Genomic DNA, 27,074 nt, shown 5'->3' with positions numbered 1-27,074 from the left:
ACTCTTGAATTTATGACTTTCTTCCATTTTGACCTTTTGCTTTCAATTTGGCTTTGGGTCTTATACTTTTCAAAACGTGCTAATTTATCTTCGATTGTCAATGTTATCACACTTTTTGTAGTTTTCTTCAGTTGAACATATGAAAATAACTCGTAATTTAAGACATAGGCAAAACGACACGACGTAGAATAACTAAATTGAAAGTTTAAGGTACCGTTTAGTAGTATGATGTGACTTAGCTCAAATTTTATCGTATTTAGTATAATACGTATAAAATGTAAATTTAAAATTGAAAGTGCAAATTGAAATAAGGGGCTAAGTTCAAAGAGAATTTTTAATGTATTTGGAACATGGAGTAAAACACCACTTGTTATTGTATAACTAGAAGGACATTTAAAAAGAAAAAAAAAATTTCTCCAATTATATAACAACATGTCGTGTCCAGCCCTAAATTCAAAGTGCAAATTGAAATATGGGGCAAAGTTCATTGCCGTAAGCTTAAAGTTTCCAAAAACATCAATTTCCACTTGCTAGTTGGCGCCTATTTTCAGTAGAAAATTCCACTTCCCCACTTGGACGAAGGTCCATTTTTAGACCTTGACAGAGATAAAAGTTGGGCCAAAATGCATGGACACCAGACCTTTGAAGAAACGCAGGCACGTCAAGAGAAAGAGGTACAACATCAAACCTTGAATCTTTGATTGCCTTTTTAGTTGTCTTCTTTATTCCAAATGGTCGGTTTGAATGGGGCGGGACCTTTAAGGGAAAGAGGAAAATAATAATTAGTTGTAGGACTCATTTTACATAGAATTTCAACGATATAAACTGTTTATTTTGTAAGTCTCGATTCATAAATCATCATTGAAAATTTTTAATTTAAACCAAAACCATTTGACTATTTAATAATCACAATGAAATTTAAAAAATGAACAGTTCGAATTATTGAAGTTCGATGTGGTCTGAATCCCACAACTAATCTCCATTGTAAAAAAAAAAAGGGGAATGCCTTTCCTTAAAGATATTCTTTTTATTCTCTTCTATTTTCCCAAAAGCTTTGACGGGAACTAATATCTCACATTATCTAAACTAATGTGAGAAGCATCAGTTATGTGTTTCTTCTAATAATGTGAGAAGCATAAACTGATGCTTGAGTTCAACCATTAGTTTAGAAGAAACACATAACTTTATTTAGACCATTAGTTTAGAAGAAACACATAACTTTATTAGAATATCTCATGTTTGAGTTCTAATAATGTTTAGAAGAAACACTATTAGAATATCTCAAACATTATTAGAAGAAACACATAACTTTATTCTAATAATGTTTGAACTCAAACATTATTAGAATATCTCACATTATCTAAACTAATGAGTTCAACCATGAGTTCAACCATTATTAGAAGAAACACATAACTTTATTCTAATAATGTTTGAGTTCAACCATAACTAATGTGAGAAGCATCAGTTATGTGTTTCTTCTAATAATGTGACTGTAATTCACATTAAGTTAGCTAATATCTCACATTATCTAAACTAAATTTAATGCTTCTCACATTATAATAATTTAAGAATCGGAAAGTTTGAAACTATTACAATAACTTAGAAAATGTGGGGTTTTAAATTCGGAACACATGTGTTGAAACCCAACACCAATTATTTAGACCAAATTTACAAAACATGTTATATGTCACCGATATAAAATAAGTACATTAATCAATATTTAAGTAATAATTCAATCATTAACATCTACATCATATGTTTTACAAAATTTAGTCTAAATAGTTAGTTTCATTACCCTTCCACTAAAATATTGGACAACGTGCTTAAAAAATAAATAACTCATATTTATAAAGTGGACCTCACAAAAACTAAAATAGACGGTTTAAACTATTAAAATATACAAAGTAGACCTCACAAAAAAATTGATGCCACCAATCCGCTCTTATATGTATTACACTAATTTTCACAAGCTGCAAAATTATCGGCTTTCTTTTTTTTTTTTTTTTTTTTTGTAAGTATTCTTGAATGTATTACTCATCGGATGACAAAAAATTGACCATAGTAACAGTGACAATGATTTTTCAGTCCTCTGAAAACGCATTTGTACCAGGTGATTGTTTACTTTTATGCACATGAATAGAAACCGCATGCATCATGTGATAGTTGTATATATGTGTGGTACATATATGACCAAGTCTTTTTTGCTTTGGTCGCCAGTCGCTACTTTTGCTGTTAATACGAAGATACTATTTAGATATGCACTAGGTCTACTTTTTTTTCTTGATAAAATGAGGAGAGAGAATTCTTGTCCGACTCTAATAATCCTTATCATAAGTTACTGTTTCAAAATGTAATGACTTTTTCTTTGAAAAACATATGAGGGTAATTATTATTCCCAATTGAAAGTAAAAGCTTTTGACCTTATGGAGAAAGAATTGAGATTTTTTTAGAATTTTAGTGTCTAGAGCCTAAGGATCAAGAAATCAGAGCCGCTTGTGTGAAGGAGAAATCGAAGTCTTTGGTTTGTGTGAGGTGGATCATCGGAATAAGTTAATGGGGACAGTCCGATTCAATTTGAGTAGCTCGGATTGCCTAATACTTAAGTTCCGACCAGTGAGATTCATAGTTGATCTCTGTCTGTGGAGAAGGCATGTGAAGGTAGGCGAAATTTTGACAAGACTGCTTGATTATGGCAGCTCTTATATTAGCATAATCAACATGAGGTCAGGATCAGATCAAAACATAGAAAATCTCAAACGTTTATCAATAGTATCCTACGATGAATTTCATCTATTTTACATCCGGAAGTTCTTCGTTACCGTTGTTTTCCAAGGAGAATTGGAGCAAATTCATGATTTATTTTCTCAACAGTATCCCACGAATGATGTGATCCAGTTCTTGTACAAAAGTTTTTCCCTATATAGAGGAGGAGAGGAGTTGAATTATGAGATTGGTCAAGTTGTGCGACTTTCATAGGCCCAATTAGGCAAAAATGGGGCTTGAATTCAAGAGTCTAAGATGTGAGGCAGATTACATGAACATCCTTTCTTTAACCAAAAAACTCCCTTTCAACCGTCATACGGCAACCCAAGGACAATGTTCAAGTCAAACTTGTCCTCCTTCATAAATAATACAACTCAAAACTACTCTTTAATTATACTCGTTAACTCTCTCTCTCTGCATATTAAATTACCACCTCCACAGTTTCTGCCACAAAATTCCCAAATGAATCAAAACATCTGCCTCTTCATCCTGATCTTCCTTCTCTCAGAAGCCCCAGCATTTGCAGTGGACTTTTACTACCAAAACTGCAGCGTCCCGATAACTTGTGGCCGCCAAAACATCAGCTACCCGTTCTACATCCAAGGCAGGCAACAAGACTTCTGCGGCTACCCTGGTTTCCAGCTCTCCTGCCAGGGCGGCGCAGACGACGACGAAGAAGAAGCCTACCCACTTCTCCGGTTGTCTGGAGACGATTACATAATTCACAACATCAGTTACGAAAGCCAGACTCTTGTCGTCTCAAATGCTTTACTTTCGCACTACTTGGACAACTCTTCCTGCGCTAATCTCTCATTGATCCATAATTTAACGATCCCTAATGAACAGTTTAAGCTGGCTCCAAAGCAAGATCAGTTCTTTCTGCTCTACAACTGCAACCCTTCGTTTGTCGATTCTTTTCCAAAGTACAAGATTGGTTGTAATAACACTTCGGTTCTTGCTCTGCCTGGGCAGATATATCCGAAATTTGGACGTCTTGAGGAGGTTGAAAAGTGTGGATCGAGTGAGGTGGCGGTGGTGCATGGTGGAGGGTATGGGAATGATGAGGCAGCGGGAATGAAGGAAGTGTTGGGAAGAGGGTTTGAGATGAAATGGCTGGCTCCTGACTGCAGCCGCTGCCAGGGGAGTGGAGGGCTATGTGGGTTTAACTACACCACCCGCCATTTTAGGTGCCTCTGCCCCAATAGGACCCATTCTGGGAGCTGCAAGAAAGATGACGAAGGTTAGTCTCTCTCTCTCTGTTCACTCTTTTTTTCTCTCTTTTTTACATGAAATATGATTGTTAGATAATTACCACGCAGCATACATGATTTAGGCTAGTTCATTAACACAATATGTCGCTTTGTTACACTTGAATTCAAATTCACCTTTGTAGATTAGAGTAGTTTAGAATATCGTTTAATTTCAAAACGAAGATTTCTGGTACGGGATCATTGTCCCACTTGCCCAACTCTCCTGTGCAAATAGTTGAAAAATCGCATCCAGTCTAACTCCTACCATACATTAGATTTCAAAGGAAAAAAGGGCGGCTGCTGGCTGGAGGGCTGAATATAGCCACCTCTAATCAAATATTAGCGAAGAAGATCGTCCGTAAAGTCAAATCTGAACCTCTACATCGTCACGATTTAACGTGAAAAATATCCTTCACGATTACTTGTGATGAAAACTATATGAGATGCAAACAATAGGTATGCCCCCAAATTAAAAATGCTTTCTTCATGGGATATTTGTTAGCTCTAAGTAATTCTTTAGTCGCATAATCTTCCAGGATAAGATAATTTATTAGGGTTTTAGAACCTGGTTGTTGATTACTACTCAGTCTGCAAGTCAACATAAACTTTGATTCATGAACAATGTCTTAATTCACGAACAAGTTAATAACGACATAATTATGTGTAAACAAAAAGGATTAACATAATGAAATGAGAACGCTAAGATGATGGTATTCCGAACCAATAGTACCATATCATGCATAAAACGTAAAATACATAGCGTCATGTTGTTGGTCTAGGATGCTGCGGTAAAAGGATGTGAGTAAATCCTAACAAGTTTAGACGCTCTAGTTGTAGTCACATTGAATAGCAATCCAACTAGAAATCTGCTGGTTGTCGGTAATTTCTTTCCTCAACAGCCATTGTTGACTGAAACCTACCACTCTGCCAGTTGTTTGTTGCCACTGCCTCTGTCGTTGGAGATGATCAGTGTTCATCTTAATCCCACCCTCCAGAACATGAAAAATCATATTATCATCATTGTTCTGGAGACAAAATGTACCCAATAAACGCGTGGAAGCCGCATTAAGTTTGGCCAATTAGTGTGATTTGTGGTTGCACTTTCAGCCCATAAATTTTGGCCACGGAGGTCGCCAGAGTCGTAGAGCATTGCGTTTTTGTGGGTGCAACACTTGACCCAACGTGCGCACTGTGCATTCTGATGCTGCACCAGTAGTCCAATACTACTGGATTGTCAAGTCGGACATGACTTGGCCAAAACAACTAAACCAGTTGTGTTACTATTAATCGTTTTAGTCCATCAAGCTTATGCTATGTATAAGCTATGCCTTGATTCAGTAAAATCAACCTAAGGCACGCAAGCACTTGTAGTTCATGATTTTGAACTGAAGCTCTCGTTTGGTGGCTAAGATTGGATTGGTTAATTACAATTCAATGTGTATTCAATAAAGGGATGGACGTCAATTTTCAAATTGCATCCAAGTTGATAGTAGAAGTTGGATTTTTTTTTATTGAAATGATAGTGGATTTCATTGAATGGGTATTGTAGTAAAAGGGCGGCAATTGCTAACTTAATGTGAATTACAGTCCTCAAACATTAAATTTAGAATAAAGATCGGAAGAGAGTCCAACCAAGCACAAGGGGATTTGACGTATGACCGTACCGAGCAAGGCGATGGGCTACTTCGTTAGCTTGGCGGCAGACTTGGGTACATCTAACCTTAGAGCAACTCCGTTGGTGCTCGAACTGCCCAGTATGTGGGTTGAATATCCCCCAACCTAAAAAATTCATCTTCACTGGTCCAAACTCATTGAGGCAATTGGAGCATGGGTAGCAACTAGTTGGGCTTCCCTGCCAATTCAAGCCCGGGCTGCGTCTGCAGGCAGTGGCCTACGTCATAGATGATGTCATGCAGTTGACTGAATGGGTCCACCCACCAAGCCAAAGGCCTCGCCCTCTGTCGTTGGATTTATATCGGTCTTCTCATCTAGACCGTTGGATTTCCAACATTAAACAAATGAAAATTATAGGTTGTGTCACGTGGCACAATCTGGTGTATCTGATTTTTTTTTTTAAAAAATTGGAAATCAACAACTATAATTAATCCAGAGGTAGAAAAAATTAACAAAAAATTCCAAAAGAATTGCAAATCTTTGTAATTAAAATTTAATCGCAAGTGGTCATTTATTGCAGTGGTGGAAAGAAGTTAAGTCATTGCATGACGGCGTGACTTCGAATCTTGTTGGTTGCTAACCTAACATATAATCTAACAAAATCTATCGTTTGAAAAAAAAGTTTTTTTATTTTTTTTATTTTAACAAGCGATATTATCTACAGTAAGGGAGATGAAATAGGTTTAGAGATCTTTCTTACAAATAAAAATAAAAAGGAACATCGTTAGACTGCGGTTAAATATGGAGTTTTACTGTTTTAGTTGAAAATTTACGTTTGTGAACAGTAAACGGTGGATTTGCTCTTAGTGATCAATGGAAGCTACCATTTCATATCCTCCACAAGTTGTCCAATTGGAGATGAACTGGGCAGAGGAAATTCAAAGCCCCAATAATCCAAAAATCAGTCTGCTTTAAAGCTAAAATCCTGCCGTTGATTCCTTTCTAAGTTCCGCTAATCCATGTTCGTACGAAGGCAAGGATAAAACTTACGATCAGAATCTCCCTATATCGAACAACCAACAAAACCCATCACAATCGCCGGAAACCAGAATCTCCCTATATCGAAGAAATCACAGGCAAGAGACTAAGACGCATGAAGACTCAACGCGCTTTTCGGATTCAACACTCTTGAAGAATGGATGAAAGACAAAGTAGATAACAAAACCCAGAAAGTCGTGGTTGCTTCCGTAGCCAGTGCGCCAACCATCAAGACTAACACCACAAGTCTTCGGGAAGGTATTATGGATACGTTTTTCTCTCTTGTCCCGTCTCCTACTTACACCATCAAGACCGCTAAAGAAAACGACAGCCACAAACGACCAAATTTGTCATGATGTTTTACTAAATTAAATTCCAACGTCAGAACTAGGATATACTTTTCAGCTATGGATCCATTCAGCGTTCACACGAATAAGTAGACCCGAAAGCCAGACGGGCCGGACACGAAAGATCAATCACGTTTCACGGAGCTACGAGTGAACACTGAACAGTCGATTCTTTCCGTAATATGTGTGGTTCAGAGGAGTTTTGAGGATTTTTGAATAGTATCATCGTGACGAGAATGGTTGAAGAGTCGAGGGGTCAAAGTCTTTCTGGTGCTGGTCATTGGGGAAGTTGGGAAGGAAACTCCCTAATAGGCCACGGAAGTCTTTAAGCCGACCAATCAAACTGTGTATCCAGCAACTTTTTTACATGGTTAGTTTCCACAAGTCTTCCGTCTCCTAATTTCCAAGTCAACTGGCGTGTTAAACAGCCAATTTCCTTAATATATTGCATACAAAGAATTCTGAACCTCTAAACAATTCAACACTCTTGTTCTGAAGAGGAGGAGTAGATTTTCTTATTGTTCTTCCTTTGCGGCGCTTTCTTCTTGTTGATCAGCTCGGAATCTTCGGATGGCTCCGGTGGCTTTGTTTATTCTAGCCGTTCTTGCTAACCTTGTGGTTCTGCAATCTGCTGAATATCCAGGGCCGGAACCCGCCAAACATTGTCCAGGCCACTTCTGCAGTGAAACAGTAGGCCACATCATCTTCCCCTTCAAAAGCCCAGGAGATCCTCCTGAATGCGGATTGTTCACAGTCAATTGTTTAGAACCCGATCGGCCAAAAATCCAATTGAAAGAGGGAGGACGCTGGCAGGAATTCCAAGGCTATTTATTATCAACTTGGATTTGGATCAAAGATAGAGACCTTGGCAGCCGCTTAGAAAAGAATCGCTGCGATGATAGAGTTTTGGACGCCTTGAGTCTTCCCAACATTTCTTCAATCCCTGAAGTATCATTATCCACACCCAATCTTACCCTTCTCAAATGCAACAACATCTTGGACAAAAATTCTTGTCCACAACCCAAGGATGGCTGCAGAAATGCTGACCATACTTATTATATCAATTCATCTAACAGTAATTTACCTAACCCTCTGCCACCAAGTTGTGAAACCATTCAGGTCCCCATGCGTCCGTCGCAACCCAACATGTCCTCTTCATTGACAGCTGAGTTTAACCTCACCGTGTCAGCACGAGAATGCTATCAATGTCTTGACAGAAAAGGTGAATGCCTGGTTGAAGAGGGAAAATTTAAATGCACCAAAGGTATATTCATTTATATGACCTTTCTTTCTCTGACGTGCAATAATCCGATTCCTTTCTTCAAAGGATATAACTATTAGAAACAGGAAACAGTTTATTGAAACACACAAGTATTAAATGATTGTTATGTATGCATTGGCCTCTTTTTGTCGAATGGTAACATTACTTATATGCAATTTTTTTTGCAATTCTATGATTTAACTAACAGCAGTTTTCTTTGCAGATCAAGTTGCAGGACATAAGCAGTTGCAATTGAAGCTCGGACTAGGTAAGATTGATATCTCTGCATTTAAATATATAATTGATATGGATAGTCATGTACGACAAGCATTAGAACCAAAGGACTGAAATCAATCATTCCCCAATGCCTCTGGATTAGTTTTCTAAGAATTGTGGAATGAGCAAGCGTTTAAACACATTGGCAAAGTCAATTGATTGCTCTGCATAACATACCTTCGATCAAATTTAACTCTCCTTTAAGCACCCCCAGAATAAACTACATTTTAACTGTCTCTCTCACTTGTATTCTGTAGGAATTGGCCTTGGATTTTCAGCACTTCTTGCAATATGCGGGTTTCTTCTGTTGCTTTACAAGAAAAAACGCTCTTCACTCTTCCTCTCAAGGAACATTTCTTCTCAGCCATACACAAATTCCGACATAGAAGGGGGCGGTGCCTACTGTGGTGTCCCGGTCTTCAGCTACAGTGAACTCGATGAGGCCACGAACCACTTTGATAGCGAAAACGAACTTGGAGATGGAGGTTTCGGAACTGTCTACTATGGTAAGAGCTAATCTTCTATGTACGTGTTAATTTCTGAAAAAATAAAAGAAATCATTAAGATTAGGCAAGTAAAGAGGAAGTTAAGTTGCATAGTATCTGCAGCAGCTTACTCTTTTGATCAATCCAATATAGGAAAACTCAAAGATGGTCGGGAAGTTGCAGTCAAGCGCTTATATGAGCACAATTACAAACGCGTTGAACAGTTCCTAAATGAAATTGAAATCCTCACCCGTCTGCGCCACAGAAACTTAGTCACCCTTTATGGCTGCACCTCACGCCGCAGCCGTGGACTCCTCCTTGTCTACGAATACATTTCCAATGGAACCGTTGCTGATCATCTCCACGGAGACAGAGCAGACCCTGGCTCGCTCACTTGGCCTATACGTATGAGCATCGCCATTGAAACCGCCAACGCATTGACCTACCTCCATGCTTCTGAAATTGTACATCGCGATGTGAAGACTAACAACATTCTGCTCGATGACAATTTCTGCGTTAAAGTTGCAGATTTTGGGCTCTCCCGGCTCTTCCCCTTTGATGTCACGCATGTCTCAACCGCTCCACAAGGGACACCGGGTTACGTTGATCCAGAGTATCACGAGTGTTACCAGCTAACTAGCAAGAGTGACGTTTATAGTTTTGGAGTTGTTCTCATCGAGCTCATATCATCGCTTCCGGCAGTTGATATAATGAGGCACAGGCACGAAATTAATCTGGCTAACTTAGCCATAAGCAAAATTCAGAAAGGTTTGTTCAACGAGTTGGTAGATCAACGTCTCGGGTTCGAATCCGATGGTGAAGTTAGAAGGATGATCATTGCAGTTGCAGAGTTGGCTTTTCAATGCTTGCAGCAGGACAACAATGTGAGGCCTACCATGAATGAGGTTTTGGAGGCTTTGAAAATGATCGAAAGCGGGAGTTATGTCCCTGAGAATTTAAAGCCGGAACTGGACAGTGAGAGTGTGAAAACGAGTGTACAGCCGCCAGCTTCGCCGGATGGTGATGAGATCGGGCTGTTGAACATGAGAACTCCGCATTCGCCGGTTTCCGTCACGCAAAAATGGCCTAGCACTAGGTCTACTTCACCTAATGCCAGTGCGTGACAGTTCTTTTTTGTGTGTGTTACATTTCAGTATAAAGAACATATATGAATGCATTTCAGATTTGATTAGGTGGGTGGAGGTTTATTTGCCACTCATCTCCTTGCTTTGTTAAAACGGCAAGCCAATAACACCCCCTGTTTTGCAAGGGTCGAGAGGGAAGAGCATTTGTCGTACACAACTTTAACCTTCCTTTGCAAAGAGGCTGTTTCTACGATTCGAACTCGTGACGTTCGAACACAAAAGAGCAACATTTTCGTTGTACCAAGGCTCACCATCATTGAAAAACACATCTAATTAGTACTGCTAGGTAAAAGCTTGAGGGATTTGTACATATTATATGGAGACATTGTTATTAATATTTTACACATATAGTTTTGATCCTGTATCGTTTTGGCTCTTCATACTTGTTTGATGTCTCTGTCTTTTTTCTTTTATTATTTTCTGCTTCTTCTGATATTGTTTATTAACCAAGTTTGGATTGTATGACATGATCAAACACCTCCTTTACAGGAAAATAAAACCGACATAAACGACAAAAGGTTTTACATTTATAGAATTCTAAATTACTCTAATTTATTTAAAAAGAGTTCAAACTTGAGTATTCTGGCCTATACTATGTCTGTAACCATGTTAAAATATTAGAACCACTATTTCATCAATCATTTATAATAAAATAACACTTCTAAAATTGGATTTTTCAGATTTTTTTTTTTTTGGAAAACTTTTCAGATGTTTGTTTGGTAAAAAGGAATCACATTGTGGTACTGACAACATTGTTGTTCTTGTTCAAGAACCTAGTGTGCAGGCTACAGCCTAGAAAATTGAATTAGAACCGCGGGCCACCTAACTTGCCGGCTAGTTAGATAGTGTGTGTGTACACACACACACATATATATATATATATATATCGCTGACATGTATTTTAATTTTCTTATATGATAAAGTTTGCGAGTAATATAGTTACAGTGTCTTTACCAATAGATCAGGATTCTTTTTTAAGATTAGAAGACTGAACCTTCTGAAAAAATCACATAAATCATTGATTTTTCATCTAAAGATTATAAATGAGGAATCTTTTTAAAAATTATAATAATTATAATTGTTAAATTAAAAATCAATCATCCGTGTAATTTGCTCAAAAACTTAACTTCTTAAGCTGAGAAGGACCCTGATCCTTTACCAATCTCCTATTGTCTGACATTTCAATCTTCTTCAGTCAAAGTATGAGGTGGTGTCGCCTCTTTTTCAGAACCCTATGTAGAATTTCAGATTTTGGATTCAGCACCTTTGGAATTTCACTTGGAAAAGGCACCCACTTTCTCTCTCTTTTTTGAATTTGTGAAAAAAGAGAAAATTACCAATCATTATTTGGTCTAATTTATTATTGAGAGATTTTTTACTGTATCATAACACGAGACGTCAGATTATATATTATTATATAATTAAAAGAAAGTTTATTATTCAAATGTTTATCTAATTGTGTAATGATATGTGTTGTATCGTTATGTGTTTTGAATAGAAAAATTTATCTAATTTATTGAGAAAAATACTAAGGAAACCATCCCTAAACCATCCCTAAATTTATTGAGAAAAATTTAACATAATATTTTATAATTTTGGCATGAAATTAACGTTAAACGTTTTAGAGATGCCATAAAGAGTCTCATCTAAAATTAGAGAGTGTACTTAGCATTCATAAAAAAGTGTGTATATAAAAGATGCATCCACTTCCCAACATATCCTTTTCTCCATTTCACAAGCAATCAATTGTGTCTCAGTCTCTCCCCTGCAATCATTCTCCAATTTAAATTCAAATATTCACCCCAAAATTTACATGTATATATTGAGATAGAGGAATGGGAGTTAGCAGCAGCAACAGACCTCAAATCCAGAAGATGGGGACTTTACAGAAATTCAAGCTCCTCGCCACGCAGTGCGGCGTGGCCCAGAGCCCGACGCGAAGCCCGCGGACGAGCCCGTTGATCCAGTTCCGCCGCCGCAAACCCACCTTGCTGATGCTCCTGACCCGGAGCAGCAGTCGCCGCAGTGACCCGCCGGTTCCGATGCCGCTACCGGAGAATATTCCGCCCCAGAGGAACAGTCTGAAGGACCTGTTCGTGTCGTCGCCGCCATTTGAGTTGAACGACGGGGGGAAGGCGGAGAGTGAGAGAGATAAGCGGGCAGAGTTGGGTAGTTTGTTGGTAGGTAAAGAAATTGGTGGAGTTGGACCGGGCTCCCCTAGGCCGGCCTGGACCGGTTTTCGTTACAAGTCGTTACTGAGAAGGGCTTGGCGCCCTGTGCTCGTCACTATTCCCGAGTAAATTAATTAAATAATTTAATCTTCATAAAATATTATTAGAGTATTTTTTGTATGTTATGTGATCGGCCATCTCTCATGATATACCGATACAAATCGATCTTGTATTGCATTGTATAATTCGGCATTGGACTCGTAGTTACAAGCAGTATCATACATTCGACTTTATGATTTCGTTTCAATTCTCCTTTTTTTCGTGTCATTATCATTTGTATTAAAAAATATTTGAACTTGTGAGAAATTGGAACCTCTCGCAATATAGGCAAAAGAAATAGAGCTATTTGAATAGATACAACTTCCGAAATGAAGAGGTCGTAACAAGAATTGGAGGGATCCACCGAAGACGATCCTTCCCTTGTTTCGAAAGAAAAAGAGGTTCGGGACAAAATCGATGAAATTTCATTCATTCGTGACCATGCACGCCATTACCATTATTTCGAGGTTCTTTTCTAAAGTTAAAGTGGCTAAAGAGGCCCAGGACCATGAATGTTGGGAGAACAGTTTACACTACACATGCTAAAGCAACTCTTCCCTTTGGGAAAAAGAAAAGTTACAAAGAAGGGCTCGATGATTTCGAAGGGACCTTTTTCATCTATTTTGTTATTTAATTCAATTATTACAGAAAAATTTCTTGCAATCAAAAGGTAAATTCATAAAAAGGGTGGAGTCCTTCCATGTCTTGCCGCTAGCGGCTCTTTGGTTCCAAGAGGAATTGGAGTCTGATTTGTTTGGGCTTGTGATTGCCGCAACGCAGAGTCGTTCCCCTCTCTCTCGGTACCTCCATTTCCCTGCTGAGGTTCGGCATGGCCAACAGACTTGGGGTGGCCTTCTGAATGCTCGTTTTCTGGAAGCACAACCCTCCGCAAGAACCTATCTATCATCTCGTAACTGGTAAATGTAATAACGGCAGAAGGAGTGGTTCTTATTAGATTAGTAGCACAACCATTATAGAATCCACGAAGGCCTTCCTTTTGGAACACCTTCTTTATGCAGTCAATTACTCCTGCATACTGGGTTCCAATGTGTCTGGCCTGCCCTTGCTCTTGCAGCCTCGAGCGCACAACCTGGAGATAATTGATTCAGTCAGGACGACAAAATAAAATATGAGATAGTTAGAGAGAGCAGTCATCCAAGCCCCAGTCCGTTTACTGAGAAGTCCAGCTGAACATACCTCGTGAGGGTATGTTATTACAGAAGCGATTACTTTTGATACTGATGAGGCAAAGGCAACCCTACTAGGGTGTAACTTATCAACTGTTGTATTATCTGAAAAGTTAAATTTATGGGGTCAGATATAACTAATTAATTAAAAAACACTGAATTTTCAAGTTAAACAGTTCATCAAAGAAGTAAACAAATAACATTTACCCCTTTTTGCCATGAAAGACTTTATCTTTTCATAAGCAGGAAATTGAATTGCAACATGACTTACTCCAGCCAAAGAAGGCAAGATCCCACTGTTTGAAACCACACATGCAAACAAAAAGGTATCATTAAGGGAAACTACGCGAATAAATTTTATTCTAATCAATGGAGCGGACTTCCTTCACTGAATGGAAAAAAAAAAAATTTTGATTAGTAGTAAAGCAACATCAAATATAAAATTCCCAGTTTAGTGTCATATCCACATGATGCAACTTGGAAAGAAAAATGACCTATATAAACCTCGTAAGCCTTCCTCAGTTGTAATCCTTGAGAAAGCAGATCTCATGCTTTTGTAAGGAATCACACCAGGCCTCATTCCTTGTGTCTAAATGAAGATGATCAAGAAGAATATATCAATGTACAAAAATGACAAAATGTTCAAACTAGCAAAATTAACCAGTGCAAAGTCCTTGAATTTCTAATCCATGACGGCTGAGTTTAATCCAGAAGCTAACATGTAATTATGTGGAAGAGATTCATTAGCCTAGTTAGACGTTGGTTAAGCATCAACCCAAGAATAAAATATGCCCGGAACCATAAGCACTAAAGGACCATCTCTAGCAAATATGCGTCTGCATAGTTGAACTATTTCTATCTTTTATTCCCAATTTTTCATAGTTTACTCTCCTGACATCTCAAGTCGAGGACATGATAATTACAGAGAGTTTGTGTCGCTTCCAAAAAAAAAAAAAAAAAAACAACAATGTTTCCAGTCCCAGTCCAACAGAATGCCACAAAATAACAGTCATTGTGAATGGCTCCGAGCTATCCAATGTGCTACAGAAAGCAATAAAATGAAAATCTTAAATGAATTACAAACATAAAAACAGTAAACTTACCTGAAGTCTGGTCTTAACAACCCACAATGGATTTGTTGAAATGGCTGTGGCTGCCCCGGCACCAGCAGCAGCAATCATATTTTCACCGATTGTGAGTTCTCCGCTGCCATGAACTACAGAATGACCATAGCGAATGTTTAAAAACTAACTGAATACTATTATATATTTACCCAATGCTCTAAACTAAACAAAGAATATGGGAATACTATGCATTTCACAAGAAATAATTAGAGACAAACACAAACTTTTAAGAAAGCCACATTTGGAAAAACCAACCATGAGAGTGGAGTAGGCCTTTGAGTTGCTCATAAACTGTGAAGTACACCTGCATACAAACAGAGTACATATGGCACCAGGAAAATTATACAAGTACACAGGAAAAAAAGTTCCATGTCATCTGACCAAGGGCCCCAAGATCTTTGTGAACTTAAGTTTCTACAAGATAAGGGCTCCCAAAGATATGATTCAAAATATAAGGCAACAAAAGTAATACTCACTGCCCAATTTGGAAGTAGCGCTAGAATTGTAGGCGAAAGGCCCCGGTACATCCCCTTCACACCTTCTGTCTTTAATATTTTCTGTAGGCTCGTGACAATGATACTACCTGATCATAGGCCAAAAGGAAAACAAAGAAGAACAGTCATACTGATATGTATAAGTATGAAACATATATACTACAAACAAATCGACTGGAAATTATCCTCGAAATGGCGATGAGCCAAATAAAAACTTTAATAAGACAAACACAAAGCCACCTCAAGCCAGTTCACCAAATAACAAGAAATGTGGCATACATCTGGTCAATGCATATTTTCTCATATATACGAATACACTAGAGTTCACAAAACTGAAGCTTTAATCCGACTACGATTCCTTTCCCCCTAAACATGTGCTCCCATAGTCCCAGTGAATCTAATATCGTCAAAAATCGATACTTGCAATCGATAAGTTCCTCAAAATAAATAAAAACACAGAATTGCATCCCAGTATTGATAAACAAACCATAATTTGTTCAAGGGAATAATAAAGCTTCGACTCGGAAAATTGAAGAATACCTCTTTGACCAGAAGGCATGCCATGGACCTGCAGCCTAGTCTTGATGACATCCAAGGGGCATACAAACGTAGCCGCCATAGCACCTGCAAAGCTTACAGTTCAATCAATTTGCAATAAATTCATCAGATTTGCAAATGCGTGCCCAAATGAACGAAACCCTAGAAATGGGAATCGCATAAGAGCAAATGGGGAAGATAACTGACCAGCGGAGGCGCCAGCACCGGCGTGGCAGATGACATCTCTGATAGATTGGCGATCGGAATGTTCGGCCACAACACCCATCGTCGTTGAAGCCCTCTCTAGCCGCTCTCTAGAGCTGCTTCTTCAAACTCAAATCAACGGTAATTTTCATGGCCAGTCGCCGTGTGTGTACGTATATATACTGATTTGATAGAGGGGGAGAGATTTGGGGCCGGAAGTTCTAAGGACTGTTGAGAGTCAGTATTCTGGAGCTACGACGCCGTCGTCGTCGCCGCCTGACTTGTTTGAAGGGGGTTAAGTGGTGAAAAATGACGTGTCAGGTACGCAGAGCTCAGCTTCGGATTTGGAATTTGGAAAGGGGAAATGACCCGGAGACGGAATCCGTCGAGGAAAGGAAACTAGAAAACTAGCAAAACGGCTATTTTCTTTCTCGGATAGGTAAATTTCTGGCCAATAGTATAAGTGGGTGGGTTCAGGTTATCGATTATTTAGATCAAATTTTGTAAATAACAATATGACGTGGTTATTAATAATTGAATTATTATTTATATTAATGTATCTCATGGTTTGAAAATTTGGTCTAAAAAATTGATTTACCTAACATTAGTCTTTAATTAAACTCAATTTCTATCTAATAGGCATGAATGTGATACACATTTTATGACCACTCAACCGTCATCACTACAGTTTGATAGTATTTCTCTAGTGAATTTTAAGTTTGGTTGTTAATTGAGTACGTGAGATCAAATTATTATAGATAATTCACTGTTTGGTGTAAGTTAAATCGTAGTATTAAGAAAAAAAGTATATTTCATGAATTTCTTCAATTTACTTTTTGTTTTTGAATTTGGAGATATTACTTTTTTATTCAACTGGTACTCTAATTTAATCTATATGCATATAAAGAGATTATTTTTGTTAGCTTATGATTTTTTATGACTATTATAAGGGGAACTTTAACTAAAAGCTCTCAGTATTGTTCACTTTAACGAAAAACCACATTTTTACATTAAAAAGTCAATCATGATACTATTCACTTTACCTTTTATTTTGTCTTTATTATTAAAACTCAAAGTTTTCAAGCCATTTTCATTAGTTTTCCTTATTATAACCCTTAAATGTCAAAGAGTTTAAAATTTTAATTTAAAATCAAGGGCATTAATGTAATTCAATTCCAATTTTAGATTCTCCTCACATTTCCCTACATATGCATAGCATTTGTAGAGTTTGCTAGTGTAAATTTATGAAAACAAAATTTCGATTTCAAGTACATGAATGTTTATATTTTTTTGCTCGACGTAAAGTTTACATCACTTTAACCAACTTAACTTCACCTAAATTTGTCCTTAGTTTTAAAATTTGTGATATGAACGACAAATATGCAAAAGTTTGTTTTGTTTTTATATGCTGAGGTAGCCAATGATGGATTTCATAGCTTGACAAATTCTTGTGTACTGATATTGGCCTGCTTTACGAGGAGAGAGTGTTCAATTAGAAATTTTTCAATTTGTTGAAAATCGGACCGAATGCATAAAGTGTTATAATACAAATAATTGAGATTTGATATTTCAACTATTAGTATTATGATATTTATTGTATCAAGTCGTATTCTTGACAAACTGAAAATTCTCTAGGATCAACTATCTCAATTAAAAAAAAAAAAAAAGTGACTTTTCGGCGAACAAAAAAAAGTGATTTTGATTTGATAATGCCACATTTTTTCTGTACATTATAACAAGAAGCTTGTTAGGCTTTTATTCTTCGCTTGGGTCCAAAGTCGTAAAGTCAGATAGGCCCAACTAATTATGGGCTGCCATTCAAAAGGTTTAAAGAATTGGGCCCAAAAAAAGAGCATGCCAAAAGCCTAGAAACAGAGACTGGTCACCGAAGCACCTTTGGCAAATTACCGTCACCAAAGAGCATTTATGCTAAATTTACACAAGATTAGGAGAACAACTTAACAATGTTGACATAGCGTTTCTGTGTCAATCGTACAATGTTATATAAAAATACTCAATAATTATATTAGCTTATTAGTACGAGACGCCACAATTACAGTATTCGAATTTCTTGTCAATCATACAGGAAATTAGACAATAATGAGAGTTAATAGGAAAAGTAAAGGTTTTGGTTTAGTGGGCTTAAAACCATCTCATACAAAACCCCCTACCGGACAAGTTCACTTCTTGGGGTATCTTTCAGCGAAGATATCATGATTTCGGGGGCCCAGGCGGGTACGCAGTGGCTTTCTGACTATCTTATGTGGGGACGAGCGAATTTGGATACACGTCGGATCCTCGTCAAATCTTCTTTATGAGGATCCTGTGACGAGAATTCCGAAAATTCATAAATCATATCCGTTTATCGTATATCGTGCGGTCAGAAATAATTTTAAATATTTTTATTTAAAATTAAATACAAACAGTATCTGACCAAAACTAATCATAATATTTAATGAACAGACACGATTTAATTATTAAGATCCTCATAAAAAAAAATTCGGAATAAATCCTGTTGGGGGACGAGCATGGCTGTAGGGCCGGATAGGGCCATTCTCCCAGCCTGTACTTGCCCAGTTCCTCAAAACCAAAAAAATATTTTCTATTTTTAATTTGGTATCAAACACCAAAAGGCAGAACAGTATGTGAATGTGGACGATGGATCCGAGGCACCAACTGGAAAATTCCCAAATCTCAGTTTGGTAAGAGTTTGTTGAAGACGCCTATATATACAAGTTGGGGAATATTCTAATGCGTGGTTAATTTGAAAGACAGTTGAAGTTTCAATTCATACTTACGAAATTTATTCTTCTTCTAATAAAGAAGGAAACGGCATAAAGAAAATTTTCGATAAGATTGTTTGACTATGATTATTTTCAAACTAAATAAGATTTATGTGAGTTTATATAAGACTAAAATATATAAAGTTTCATGCATTTGCGGAAGTACTCTACGAGGCTACGAATAACGTGATCGGAAATGCTTACTATAAGTTTTTCTCCTATTTATCAATTGAGTACTTGACAATGGCAGGGCTAGCATAGGGTCATTGATTGTCCTTGACCCTAACAACTTCTAAAACCTCATGTATATTTGTATGTGTATTGTATTTGACCCATTTAAACAATTAAGGCAAACTAAACTACAACCTCCTCCTCCTACTTTTATTTTTCTCCCTATCATATTTATCTTCCTTTTTTCTCTTCTTGTGTGTAACCATATTGTGTGTCCCATGTGCTCCATAAAATTCCTTAGTTGACAAGCCTTGACAGTCTTCGACATCACACTACAGTATCCTGTATTCACCATTGACAAGCCTCTACACATAATAGTAATTGTCGATATATATTACCATAAGTTGTCGGTTTGTGATGGCAGGAATTGTTACGTGCCTACTAAGTGTTCAACAGAATGATCCTATAAAGCTATTTTTGGTTTATATGATGTTTATATTATTTAAAAATTCTGACTTTGTCAATGATACTCGATAAAATCTTTTTCATTTTCATATGACGCAACACTTAGCACATGCAATATCGGATAGCAGTATTGTTCTTATCTTACGTCAATTCATAAGATGCCTATTAAAACCTGCACCAGACACATCCGTTCCAACTGCAACTTTCCCGTCTTCAATTCATTATGTACTCGAATTAAATTGCACTGTCAATATTATTCACAATTTTCTACTCTAATTGCAACCACAGACACACAGCCGCTTTCACGCTCATACTGGTCTTGCAACTTGTATACACTATATAGTTTTCTCAACGAGAGATTCTACTGTGTCGTCGAGTGCATGCATTACCGTCAGTGTTTTTGATCAGGATCATGTAAAAAGTTGTGTATACTATGTAGTTTTTTTAGCAAAAAATTCTACTGTGCCACTAAGGACATGCATTAGCATTAGTGTTTCTCATCAGATCAGGTAACGAAGGTTTATACATATGGAAACACACTAGGCAATGATAAAGCACGCGTAAGAGGAGTTTGTCTTTACTTAAAGAATGTTGATGACAAATCAAATCACTTGCATCATCTAGCTAGCAAGCTGCTTGATCGAGTATCTTTTTTAATCCAACTTTTTCGTGGTTAAAAAAAATTCATGATTTCGAAATGTTACTTTAAATAGTTAAAAGTGTGTGAATCTCATAATATAATTAACGATCGCAACTAAAAAAACTAGAAACTATATTACACGTCCATTTTCTGTCTTTTGTATTTCTTATTTTTTGTTCAGATTTAATTTAGTTCTAATTAATGTTTTTCGTTCTAAGTAAATAGATATGTAATAAGAAAACATGAAAGGAACTCTATAATTTGGCGGCCAGAATTGGGAAGGATTGGGCGGCGAGTACATAGTCGTAAAGTAAATACAACCCAGGTGGTTGCAAGGTTTCTGGAAAACGACATTTTTCTTGTAAAGTAGGCATTTTGATAACTAATTCGAGTAGAGAGGAAATAGATTACGGAAGAAGACATAACGGATGAATGAATGGCTCAATCCCCTCCCACCCGCACGGTTCCTCTATGAAGATGTTCCACACTATCACTTCTTTTATGTGAAGGGGGCGTTTTCCTATAATTTTACATAAACGTCTCTGAGATAAATAGTCTTTTTTTAGTGCCTTATCTTGTCTTATTTTTTTTAATATATCCGGATCGAAATACAAAAATTTTACTATTTGAAATGAAACTAAGCCCTAGTTTGGTACTGAGGTGATTCTAAAAAAGTGGCTATAAAAAAAAGTCGAGAGCTTTTTTATGTTTGGTAAACATTCAACTTTAGCTTTTTTTTTTACAATTTTGGATGAAAAAAAAGCTAAAAACACAAAGTTGCAAAACCCAACTTTGAAAAACTAGTTTTTTTCACCTCTATTTTACATAAAAGTTTATCAAATACTATAATACTGTTTTTTTTTTCTTTTTTTCAAAAGAACTTTTACAAAAAAGTTTACCAAATACTCTGCTGCTTTATTCTCACAGCACAGCATAAACAGTTTTTTTTTTTTTAAAGCACAACAATACCAAACCAGCCTTAAGACAGAGTTGGATCTGACATTGGATACCATCATATTAAATTTAAGTTGTTGGATTAGCCCCATGAGGGCTACAAGCATGCAGACTGCAACCCTACCCTGCATATGCAAATACAGTATACGCATGGCCAACTTAATAACTCCACAACCCACATGCTGCCGCACTTAATCATCTAATTAATTATACTTAATCACAAACACACAATAACGCTGAAAGAATTAAAGTAATTTAACAACAAAAAATACATATGAAAATTGAGATGAGAGGAAACGTGTTCCTCCCTTTGAGTACAACCAATACAGATTTAACGAGTTTAGTACCGTGTCACATTCTCATCTAATAATGCAATGTAACAACGTTGTACATAAAAAATTCACATAACATTATATTAACAAACGCGTTGTATGTCAAATTGCATCACCAACCATCATCAGCATTGGCATTGACCAGGAGGGGTGGGGACCAGAAAAATCCTCGAGTGGAAAAGCAAAGGGTAACCCTACAAGGCTGAGGCTGAGGGGCTACAGGTAAACAGGGTTACAGACATCTGCAAACGCAGAAATGCACTCGTTTAACCGGAACCGGATTCTCTCCGGATTCTTCAAAATTAAATCCACTAATTAATGAATTCGGATAATTAAAATTTGATTAAACAATTACAATTATTATAAATTTTAGAGAAATTTATTCTTTGTAGTTTTTGAATTAAATTTTAATTTTTCGAATTTATTGATTGGTGGATTCAGATTTGAATGATAGGAGAGAAACCGGTTCCCATTTAACCACATACAACGTGCTCACTGCGCACCTTGTCCACATCAACGCCATCACAGAAACACATGCACCTCGTCCACATCATCGCCATCACTTCTTCGTCCTCTTAGCCACCTTAAATCATCTTAGTATTTCTCATTAATTAACAAATTTTCAACCCAAATTAAGATGCATTTCTTATTCGCAAACTAATTTTTGAAAAATGAACATATGTAAATACATAAGGTTTGACTGTTGTTTTTATTTTTCTTGTTTATTATAAAACTAGTTAACTAGCTAAGCATATGGTATTATCGCTAAGAATTAAGGAATCGGCTAGATCGCTGGTCTAATTATTGTGTTTGAATCTGATTTTGGTAAAAATTTATCTTGAGAATTTTCATTTATGAAATTTTATTTGTGTGAATAACGTGGTATACAAAGTGTTATAATATAATTAATTGATCTTTTTAAAAAAAATTAGTTAGACTTTTAATATTATAATTGTGTTACAGACCGTGCTCTCGGCGTAGTGAAAAATCTAGAGATACTGCTGGATCTTTCACTCACAGATGAGTACAAATATGACTAAACTGTGAAAATAGGTGCACCAAATGCTCTTAACATTGATTAGCTTAATTATAATTTCCCGGAAAACTCTCCTGCAAGATCTGTTAGGTAAACGACCAACCTTGTGATCCCTGTTTTTAGAGCTATCACAAACAACCAACATAATTTCTATGTGGACCCTAATATCTCTTTTGTATTCCCTCCACACTAGTGAACTTTTTTCCCGGGAAAAAAAATAAAAGCCTCTTGCTTTTGGGGAAAAGCAAATTGGTTTCGGAGAAAGAAAGAAACCGACTTTCTTCAGAAGCAAAATGTGGGTTTATGAATGCATTGCTTCATAGTCACCATACCCACTTTTCTGCAATTTCTCTTTAGAATTTCGATCGAAATAGTTTGCTTTTTTGCCACCAATTTCTCTGCCATTTCTTTTTCACCCCAGAAAGTTTGGAATTTTTTTATAAATAATCGTGGGTGTTTGGTGGGAAGGAAAAGGTTGTCAAGCTGCAGCTGACTCGCATGAATTCAAAGTTCAATTTTTTAATCGGAAGGTTAAGGATTTGGGGGTGTTTGATTTGATTAATGGGTTTTACAGTTCATACCTCGTCACCAAAACGCGTTGCGTCACCGCCTTGATTTCTTTATTGCGCGATTTCTTTCTTCTGGTGTTGTCGTAGTCGTCGGTGTTGCTTATTACTGTCGCAATGGGATCTGCTTTGGTTTCTCAGTCAGACATTCTCTTTCCTGTCGCTTGGAATCTTTGTTCATCTGTTTGGTTGCCGAGAAATTACGAACAAGAAAAGGTGAGAAAAAATGTAGAATGAAACGTAAATTTCAGTTCTTTGTCTTCTGGGTTAGCTGAATACATGCTTATTAGTGACATTTTACTTCTGTTTTGTATGATTTCGATTGCCAAATGATGGAATATCCAAGATGTAACCTTTCCCGTTTTGTTTTACTTACATGTGTCGGCAAGTGAGACAGCATATGGTTGTTGATATAACCAATCTGTTGACGTTGTTCTTTGTTTTGTCTTATGATAAATGCAGATCAGCTGTTGTTGCTTGTGAAAGATTCGATCTTTCGTTGTTAGGATTGGACTTTGTGCTACTTGTGCAAAGAAGTTTGTGGGTTTTGAGGCCATTGATTACGAAAATTGTAGGATCTTTTAGGTGTTTTGCATTAGTATGCTATTGAGGAAAAAAGAGTTAGATAGTTTGAAGGTATTGGGCCTCCGGCAAAGACAGCGGTGAGGTAGTTATGGCGTCTGGAGATAGGCGTCAGCATCATAATATGGTGCCTCTGGCTGCATTGATCAGCAGAGAGCTGAAGAGTGAGAAGATGGAGAAGCCAACTGTCAGATATGGGCATGCGGCTCAATCCAGGAAAGGGGAGGATTATTTCCTGATCAAGACTGATGGTCAGCGAGTACCCGGGAATTCTTCATCAGCATTCACCGCATTTGCGGTAAGCCTGAGTCTCTTATATTTGCTAGATTATAGAGCCAGAGCTTGGCAGCTTAGCTCTGTTATGTTGTTGTACCATGGTGAATGTCCCAAAAGTTGAATACTACATATCAGTGCTCACCTCTATGCTCTAACCATTTAGTTCCTTAGTCTCCTGTCTTGTTCACTGCAAATTTTTGATCCGGACTATATATTGGTTTGTTCCCTTCCAACACAGGCAGTGAACGAGATATTTTTCGGAAATTTCATGTACTTTTGGTTTTAGATTATGGAATGAATCCGTGTGCTCAAACCAATTTCCTTTAGCTATCAAATATGCTGCAAATCAGGTATAACAGTCACCGTTCTTTTACTGATTGTCAGATCTTTGATGGGCACAACGGAAATGCAGCAGCAGTATATACAAGGGAGAATTTGTTAAAGCATGTGTTGGGTGCTATTCCCCGTGGGCTAGGAAGGGAGGAGTGGCTCCAAGCTTTACCTCGAGCCTTGGTTGCTGGGTTTGTGAAGACTGATAAGGATTTCCAGAGCAGAGGTGTGGAATTTGCAACTTGCTTAGTCTTTGTTCTTCTTTTGTTTTTTCTCATATATTTCAGCACAGGTGTACTAATTCTTTCTACTCTTATTATTGTCGCCAGGTGAAACTTCTGGAACAACAGCTACCTTTGTAATAGTTGATGGATGGACTGTGACAGTTGCATCAGTAGGAGACTCCCGTTGTATCTTAGATACTCAGGGTGGTGCTGTTTCCACCTTAACTGTTGATCACAGACTTGAAGAAAATGTAGAGGAGTATGTATCCACTAAAATTCAATAACATTCCTCTATTTTTACTTTTCCCTGGATTTGCTAATTGAATATCTGCTTTGTAATTGTAGGAGGGAGCGTGTTGCTGCAAGTGGTGGGGAAGTTGGGAGGTTGAGCATTGTTGGTGGAGCAGAGGTGAGTGCTTTTAGATCTTTTTTTCCTGACACTTAACAAAGAAAGGGATACTTCTGTGGTCTTAATTAAAATATGGTTTTCATTGTGTAATGTATGTTGTTTGACATTTACAGATTGGTCCCCTCCGTTGTTGGCCAGGGGGGTTATGCCTTTCTAGGTCAATTGGAGACATGGATGTTGGGGAGTTTATCGTTCCAATACCATATGTGAAACAAGTCAAGGTATCTTTCTCTGCTCAGAACTTAATTTTTTTTAACTTGTTTTATTAAATTCAATGCCAAGTATTGTTTAGCCTGAAAGCTAACATTCTTATATCGTTCGAAAAGCTATCAAATGCCGGTGGGAGGCTTATAATTGCTTCAGATGGCATCTGGGATGCTATATCTTCCGAAATGGCAGCACAGTCTTGCCGTGGGTTGCCAGCTGAACTTGCTGCCAGACAAGTTGTGAAGGTTGTTTGAACTACTTCGCCTGTTTCTTCCAATATGCATGTATAATCTCAAAGGCTAGAACTCTTTCTCATTGATGATGGATTGTGTTGTAGGAGGCATTAAGGTCAAGGGGTCTAAAGGATGATACAACCTGCATAGTTGTTGACATAATCCCTCCCGATACTACGGTAGAGCCTTCAACTCCGCCGAAAAAGATTAACAAGTTTAGGACCCTGTTTTTCAGAAAGAAGTCGCGTGCTTCTGCTAATAAACTATCCAAGAAGCTATCGGCTGTGGGTATTGTGGAGGAGTTATTTGAAGAAGGCTCTGCCATGCTTGCTGAAAGGTAGTTGATTCTCTCTTCACTCAAGTTAGTTGATTCGATGCTAATTTTCTGGAAGAGTTTCACACCCCGGTTGTCTACTAAAATTGGAAAAGAAAATTTTCAACGATGTCATTAATTTTAGTCTTGTATAGCATATTGAAGTTTCATATATAGATATCATAAACCTCATTGTTGAGTTACAAGTTCAAATTGCGGGTTGGCTTCTTGTGAAATGTGGTATTTTGGTGTCGTATATTTGCTTGCATCTGAAAATGATTATCATTTCAAATGTGTTGCAGGTTGGGCAGCGATGAGTGCACACCACAATCGACAACATCTGGGCTATTCATGTGTGCTGTATGCCAAGTTGACCTTGCACCGAGCGAGGGCATATCGGTTCACGCAGGTTCTATCTTCTCAACCAGTTCAAAGCCTTGGCAAGGGCCGTTCCTCTGTTCTGATTGTCGTAACAAGAAGGATGCCATGGAAGGAAAACGCCCTAGCGGAGTCAGAGTAGCATAGGTAGCTTGTGCCTTGTTTCGCCACCATTCTTTTAACCCTTTATTCCCTTTGTTTGGTAATCCGTCTTCGTAGGCCAGCCAATATTGTTTAAATCTTTACTTTAGTGATGCATGAAATGTATGTAAATTTGATAAGTAATTTGGAATGAGTTTTAGAAGTTGAGGAAGGTCTTGTGCAAGGAATCCTCTTTCGATTCTATTTTGTCGGGGTATTGGGCAAAACAAAAGTGTGTCGAACTCGAATACAATAATCGTTACAAAAAGCAAATTAATAAATGAACGGAGTGATTTTCTTTTGATTTGTTCAATCTTAAGGCTAAAAAAAACAGAAAAACACAAAAGCACACAGGGGGAGAAAAGGGAAGTGCGAAAATCACTTCTATATTGTATAACTGAATTTTCCAAGTCAGGTCTTGATTCTATATTGTATGCAAGTCTTTGAATCAATAATATACGTTTTGAAGAAATAATAGGCTATCCAAGAGCCTTGAGTTGCTATTGCTATTGTATTGTTAACCCACAACATAATGGCTCTGTTTCTTTTCTCTGTTCTCGCTCACCCTTCAAAAGCAGGACACATCCTCCTGAATGCGGATTGTTCACTGTTGTTTGTTCTGACCAACTTCGTCCGAGGATCCAACTGAAAGAGGGAGGATACTGGCATGAATTCGAAGGCCCTCTATCATCTTTGATTTTTATCAAAATCACGGCTGCAGGAGCACTTTGGAAGAAATTCCTGCGAGGATGAAGTTTTCGACGACTTGAACTGGATGAAGAAATTCGTTTGCAGAGTGTTAGGAACGAAGAAGACAAAGTAAGAGGCGAGGAAGATGATCTTAGAGAGCTTGTGGTGAATATATACTGATCCTTCAAACCAGCCAGCGATGAAAGAAGTATAGATATGTTGGAAGGGAGTGTTGATTCATTGCAGAAACCACCCAAGCCTCACTTGTCTTCTCCTCCAAAGATCAGACGGTTTTAGGATTTTAGAACCCAAAAAAAAAAAAAAAAAAAAAAAAAAAGAAAAACAAACA

The 27,074-nt window shown here is 37.4% G+C and overlaps 3 protein-coding genes across 4 annotated transcripts; 2 read left to right on the top strand and 1 right to left on the bottom strand.

Annotated features, from left to right (window-relative positions):
• Positions 1 to 3,200: 3,200 nt before the first annotated feature.
• On the top strand, positions 3,201 to 10,799 carry LOC137736494 (LEAF RUST 10 DISEASE-RESISTANCE LOCUS RECEPTOR-LIKE PROTEIN KINASE-like 1.2). 2 transcript variants are annotated; one of them, XM_068475756.1, is made up of 4 exons: positions 3,201 to 4,003; positions 8,497 to 8,541; positions 8,807 to 9,055; positions 9,188 to 10,799. In XM_068475756.1, the coding sequence occupies exons 1-4, from the start codon at positions 3,226 to 3,228 to the stop codon at positions 10,156 to 10,158; spliced, it is 2,043 nt and encodes a 680-aa protein (XP_068331857.1). In that variant the 5' UTR covers positions 3,201 to 3,225; the 3' UTR covers positions 10,159 to 10,799. The 2 variants fall into 2 exon arrangements, with proteins under 2 accessions (XP_068331857.1, XP_068331859.1); XM_068475758.1 differs by lacking the exon at positions 3,201 to 4,003 and adding an exon at positions 6,417 to 8,276 and having other exon boundaries at positions 9,188 to 10,795.
• A 2,244-nt stretch (positions 10,800 to 13,043) lies between these two features.
• On the bottom strand, positions 13,044 to 16,433 carry LOC137737620 (nicotinamide adenine dinucleotide transporter 2, mitochondrial-like). The gene is made up of 9 exons (XM_068477156.1): positions 15,999 to 16,433; positions 15,795 to 15,878; positions 15,237 to 15,343; positions 15,016 to 15,064; positions 14,740 to 14,852; positions 14,131 to 14,225; positions 13,844 to 13,932; positions 13,647 to 13,741; positions 13,044 to 13,539 (listed from the first exon to the last, which is right to left on the bottom strand). Exons 1-9 carry the CDS (start codon positions 16,075 to 16,077, stop codon positions 13,126 to 13,128), a joined length of 1,125 nt encoding a protein of 374 aa, XP_068333257.1. The 5' UTR covers positions 16,078 to 16,433; the 3' UTR covers positions 13,044 to 13,125.
• A 6,153-nt stretch (positions 16,434 to 22,586) lies between these two features.
• Positions 22,587 to 26,237, top strand: LOC137737510 (probable protein phosphatase 2C 15). The gene is made up of 9 exons (XM_068477017.1): positions 22,587 to 23,158; positions 23,405 to 23,822; positions 24,185 to 24,356; positions 24,460 to 24,613; positions 24,700 to 24,763; positions 24,877 to 24,984; positions 25,090 to 25,215; positions 25,308 to 25,540; positions 25,819 to 26,237. Exons 2-9 carry the CDS (start codon positions 23,616 to 23,618, stop codon positions 26,039 to 26,041), a joined length of 1,287 nt encoding a protein of 428 aa, XP_068333118.1. The 5' UTR covers positions 22,587 to 23,158; positions 23,405 to 23,615; the 3' UTR covers positions 26,042 to 26,237.
• Positions 26,238 to 27,074: the final 837 nt, after the last annotated feature.

This window comes from Pyrus communis, chromosome 6 (assembly GCF_963583255.1).
Source record: "Pyrus communis chromosome 6, drPyrComm1.1, whole genome shotgun sequence".
Classification (NCBI taxonomy): Eukaryota; Viridiplantae; Streptophyta; class Magnoliopsida; order Rosales; family Rosaceae; genus Pyrus; species Pyrus communis.
The sequence above is the reverse complement of the archived record's forward strand: the minus strand, read 5'-3'. Positions and strand labels throughout refer to the sequence as shown.